The sequence below is a fragment of the Cupressus sempervirens genome, chromosome 3 (assembly GCF_028749045.1).
Source record: "Cupressus sempervirens isolate cs-2001-9-10 chromosome 3, ASM2874904v1, whole genome shotgun sequence".
NCBI classification, from domain to species: domain Eukaryota; kingdom Viridiplantae; phylum Streptophyta; class Pinopsida; order Cupressales; family Cupressaceae; genus Cupressus; species Cupressus sempervirens.
This window is the reverse complement of record NC_143120.1, coordinates 828,335,592-828,341,183: the sequence shown is the minus strand read 5'-3', so window position 1 is coordinate 828,341,183 and position 5,592 is coordinate 828,335,592. Positions and strand designations below refer to the sequence as shown.

General features: G+C 35.1%; 1 protein-coding gene across 1 annotated transcript; it reads left to right on the top strand.

Moving 5' to 3' along the window:
• Positions 1-3,310: 3,310 nt before the first annotated feature.
• LOC149569353 (serpin-ZXA-like) lies at positions 3,311-5,338 on the top strand. The gene is made up of 3 exons (XM_089817733.1): positions 3,311-3,707; positions 4,301-4,842; positions 5,101-5,338. Exons 1-3 carry the CDS (start codon positions 3,321-3,323, stop codon positions 5,336-5,338), a joined length of 1,167 nt encoding a protein of 388 aa, XP_089673859.1. The 5' UTR covers positions 3,311-3,320.
• The last annotated feature ends 254 nt before the right edge of the window (positions 5,339-5,592 follow it).

The window sequence follows — 5,592 nt, the reverse complement described above, 5'->3', positions numbered from 1 at the left end:
GGTTCCACATCAATAGTAAGATCTTATAAGCATCGATCGTAGAAGCCATCCAAAACCTCCTCGGAGTCATCAGCCAATATCTGACAAGAGGTGTCATACCCAGTACATCTCATAGCATCATCAGATGTGTTCGTACTATCTGCATCGACATCTCCTGAATAAGCCTCAACTATGGACTCTTGACTCTACACACGTGACTCAATGCTAGGCTGCAAATCAAAAATAGAAGAGCATAAACCCATATCTACTAACTCCACTAAAACACCCACATCACCAACATCAAAGCTAGGTGACTCTATACATGTCTTAGTCCCACCTGATGAAACAACAGCCTCCTACACTATATAAACACCATGAGATTTCACATACAAATCTCCAATAATAATCTTGTCCTTGAGAGAGTCAAAAGTATCATTGGTCACAACTGCATCAACTATCTTTGCACTAACTATAGCAAAAACTCTAGGAGCCTTAACCGGATGAAGCTTAGTGCCGCTATCCTCTACTGCCATTGACACAAACACATGTCCCTATGAAATAAGTTCATCATCAACACAACATATAGGACTTGTAGGTGCCATACTAAATATAGGTACATCTGCATCAGGGACACTTGTCAGGGAAAACTCAAGCTTCCTTCCTTGCAATCTTGATGTTGGCCTTCTTAAGGTAGAAACCATATACCTTGTTGCCCTTTCAATTATCTTTGGATCTGACAAGCTCTCTGTCAATCTCTATTGATGAAGCTTAATTTTCTCCATACTCTCCTATAAAGCCTTCATCTTTACACTAACTTCCTCATTGCTCCATTGACTTCCTGAACTGTCAATTCTCCTATGTCTATCTATGACTAGAAAATGCTAGAGTGTTGTCACTCCAAATGTAATAACAAATTTGATAATAATAATTATTTTCCTACCCCTCAAGATGGAAGGAAATCATTCTAATACCACTGTAATAACTCCAACTAGTTATAACTTCATGGAACACCAAATTCTTCTCTAATTCAACTATTTGACATTTGGTCAAACACTTTGCAAGCAAACTTTGATACCAATGTAATACCCCTTGTCAATTTGAACCTTAACTTGTTGATTTGTAGCTGAAGGAATATTGTCTAACACTTCCAATATGATCTCTATGCTTATTGTTTCTAAGTTTCAAACTGATTATGCTTGCTTGAAATAATATCAAAGGGAATTTAAAAGCCTGTAATTGATAACTACTATATCTAAGAAAAGAACTAAATGCATATACAATTCTCTTTTGGCTTTTCAAATGCATATAGATGAATTGTAAATGAAAAATATGCACTTACAACCAATTGCTATTTTGTCAAACACGTGGCATGCATACTATTATGTTAACCATGGAAGATATAAATATACACATTGAATCAAATATATAGACCTACAACTTATTAGTCCTATAGTGAGATATTTTCTAATTCAATGCTTAATATAATATTCCAAGGCTCTTGGCTTTGCAACCCCAAAAAATTGAGTAGAAATGACATTTTAAATTTGATATAAAATTTCCATCTGTAGTTACTTATGATAGCCACCTTTACAATGCCAAATGAACAATTTAAATGATGCAAATTGATTGTGGAGCCTAATATATAAATTGCCCAATGAAGGAGATGAAATTGCAATCATAATTAAGCCAAGTACTATAGCACGAGTATTGTTCACGTCATTGTTCATGACACTGTAGCAGCCAACAATAAATGTATTCTCCAATTTAAGCACAAATAGAACTCCAGAATGAAGCTCTCCTAAATACCAAATTCAATGGATATCTCACCATTGCAAATGGTTGCGACACTCAAGAATTGATGTTCTCCAATGGCTAACTGAAATTAGAAACCCTTAGTTTCTTCTCCCAAGTTTATATCAAATGAAATTGACAATAGTCAGATCCCTAATAATTTAGCTTTTGCCTCTATTTATTCTTTCCCTTCACCCTTTAGAGGGAAATAAAATATTATTTAATTGCACTCTCTAGAAGCTTCCCCCTTTCGAATACAATAATTAGCTGTGCTTCTAGAAAATTAAATTAATTAAATGTAAATTCACATATAGATTTTTTTATTTATTGACTTTAATTTAATTCATTTCTCCACTTAGTCTTCAAAGAATGAAAAACTAAGAACTCCATTGAGGGTCTAAAAGATGGGGTATATTATAGAAAAATATCGAGAGAGGAAAAGGCAAAGAAGAAGGAAGTAGGAGGGATAGAAATAAGAAAGCATAGAGGAGAGTTATGAGATGAATAGATAGAATGATAAAGACATTTTTTATAAGTATTAGAAAGCAACCAAAGGATAGGGGAGCTAGCCCCACTATCCTTATAATGAAAGATAATGAGAGAATAAGGGGGCATGGGGGAAGAGTGAATAAGGTGAACATTATAGAGAAAAGGAAAAAGAGGTGAAGTGAAAAGATTGATAAAGATAAAATTAGCAAGTGAAAAATAGGGAGGGAGAGAGAGTGTGTGTGTATAGATAGATGGATCAGGATCGAATATTCAAAAGGATGATAGTTCAGAGAGAGAAAGAGAAAGATGGGAAGAAGAGAGGATAGGGATAAAGGGAGAGAATAATAAAGATATATGTGGTGCTAGATGGATAATGCATAGATAAATAGATAGATAAATAGATCAAGTGCATACATGGAATAGATCAAAGGGAAATGGAGGAAATGAGATTTAGATACATGAGAACAAAATGTAAAGAGGGGTAAAATAAAATAGAAATAGACAGAGTAAAAGAGTGTCCATGTACGTGAATATCAAAGATATAAAGATGGGAGTAAGAAAGTAGTCAAGGAGAGTTTATGAATAACTATTCAAAAACATAATAAAAAATATACAAAAATGTCGACTTAACCCTTACACCCTTCCAATCCTAATTTTATTTTAATTGGCAAGGCATCTTATTTTCTTCACAAAAACCATCTCGTAAAAGATAATCAAACATATTCAAAATGTCAAAGTAAATGGACTATCCGCCAGTTATATTTATTAAAAACATCAAACCGATACGGAGAAATCGTATCCAATGTGCATTGTTTAAAACAAATTATCTGCAAAAAATAATATTTACCCTGGGATTTAGCTGTTCACGCGTTGGATTGCCCGTAGTTTTCAGCGAAGGAATTTGGGTGGGCACAAGAAACTTTGGACATTCTGGTACATGTTAAAGCTAAATTGGAAAAGCAAGATATCCTCAATGCCTGCTGCCTTCTATCCATTGTGAGGTAAAGCAAAATTCTATTTTGTAAAATTATTGTACTCTGCATACGTTGAATTGAGGAGCTATGGATATTCAGTCTTCAATTCATAGTCAAACAGATTTCTCACTTCTATTTTTAAAAGAAGCATTAGATCAAAGTATTGGGAAAAATTGCGGGTTTTCTCCTTTGAGCGTATTTATGGCATCGAGCTTGGCTGCAGGTGGAACAAGGGGCGCAACACTGGAACAGTTCTACACAAGTCTCAACTTCAGTGATGTCAATAAATTGCATCAATTTTCTTCTCATCTTATCAATGTAGTCTTGGCAGATGGAAGTGTCAATGAGGGTCCTCCGCTATCATTTGTAAATGGATTATGGGTGGATCAGTCCATGACCTTGAAGCCCAATTACAGAGATCTTGTGAAAAATCACCATAATACTGAAATTAATACGGTGGATTTTATCAATAAGGTATATGTTTTTTCCTTTATCTTTGATTTTGTGCATGCCTCTTCCTTTAACTTTGGTATATAGAACATTGAATATATTGATTAACATGAAAAGTAGATTCAGATGATTTTAGTATACTTTGCAATTTCATGTTTTTGAATCCTCAACTCAATGAAAAGTTATGTTTCTGTGAAGTTGCTCGAGAGTAATAAATCTTGTTGAGTGCCTCTATTTAAATGGGTGTGAGGTAATCACTTTTTAAGGTATGAGAATGTAATGCTTTGCTTAATCTGCAATAAATATTTGATAGAAAAACTCATCCTGGGTATGCTGTTGGCAATAACAAATCTACCATCAACTATAGGCCACAATAAAATATGCTGCCGTTTCGTAATTTTTTGAAAGATCTTGCGTTGGTTATTCTTATTTTATCCACAATTCCCCATTGAAATCATCTTTTTTCCACTCTCCTCTTTCATCCATTAGTCCAAAACAAACCAGGAAAATTTCAGACAACTACTTTTATAACAGAGACTTAGACATTTCTCCCCTGAATTAATCAGCAAGACTACATTTAGGAACTAATTTCCTACCATTTTGCTGACTGTTATCAGGCAAATGAAGCTCGATTGGTGGTGAATGAATGGACAGCAGAAGAGAGCAAGGGAAAGATACAAGACTTCCTTCCACCCGATTCTGTATCCCAAGATACAAGGCTGATTTTGGCAAATGCCCTGTATTTGAAGGGCGCATGGCAGAAAAAATTTGACCCATCTGCAACAAAAGAAGGTACTTTCAATTTATTGGATGGAGAAAGTGTACAAGTACCCATTATGACTACTAAAAAGGAGCAATATATTGCAATTCTTGATGACTGCAAAATACTATACCTTCCCTATTTTCAGGGACAGGACAGGCAATGCTTCTCCATGTACATTATACTACCCAATGATATCAATGGTCTTCCTGAATTGGAGAGAAAAGTTGATCTTAATTTTCTTGAGCACCATCTTTACCTGGGAAACAAGGTGGAGGTACGTTCTTTTCAGCTACCTCGCTTCAAGATATCATCTAGTGTTAATGCAACTGAGATACTGAAAAAGATGGGACTTGTCCTGCCCTTCACTGATGGTGCCAATTTCAATGACATGGCTGAATGTTGTTGATATTGTGAAGGCCAACAGTCATCATTGTTCCCTCCAATAATCGAGTCTCTTGATTTCCAAAGACTCTTTATTTGTAATATTATTGGAGCCCATTTATATGCTGCTCCTGCTCATTTTGTAAACAACTTTTTCTTATTAATTCAATACTCTGCAGTCTGGACGTAGCCACTATTGTGATGAACCAGGATAAATTCGGTGTTGTATATTTCTTCTTATTGCGGCATTTAATTTCTTTGTTTAAATCCTTTCAAATGTGTGGGTGGGAGTCTGTGCATTTCAGAGGTTTATCACAATTCATATGTGGAGGTTAATGAGGAGGGTACTGAAGCAGCGGCTCTCACTGCATTGGAGAAAGAGAAGGTATACGCAATCACATACCCAATTGAGGACTTTGTAGCTGACCATCCATTCATGTTTGTGATCAAGGAAGACCAAAGTGGAATTATCCTCTTTGTTGGGCATGTGCTCAATCCATCAGAAAGCTAATGTGAATAACCTGTAATGTTTGAAGTCAGCCCACTGAAGATATAATTAGGAACAGGAATAATTATCGGCTATTGTAAAACAAGCAGGATAGAATGTTTGGCACTTCTTGAAGCATAGAATATCCACTGTTTAGAATTAATGGCATTTTCACAAACCTTTTAAAGATTTCATGAGTATAAAGAAATAGATTATTTATTGCTTTGCTATTTTGAAATCAGGTTTATTGTTGTCACCGATGTATGTTGTCTTTCACT

What these genes read in the sequence shown, in the direction of transcription:
- LOC149569353 (XM_089817733.1), top strand. Translation starts at nt 3,321, where the DNA reads ATGGATATTCAGTCTTCAATTCATAGTCAAACAGATTTCTCACTTCTA. An exon ending in CGGTGGATTTTATCAATAAG is followed by an intron (nt 3,708 to 4,300) that starts GTATATGTTTTT and finishes GACTGTTATCAG; the next exon opens with GCAAATGAAGCTCGATTGGT. An exon ending in AATTTCAATGACATGGCTGA is followed by an intron (nt 4,843 to 5,100) that starts ATGTTGTTGATA and finishes TTTAAATCCTTT; the next exon opens with CAAATGTGTGGGTGGGAGTC.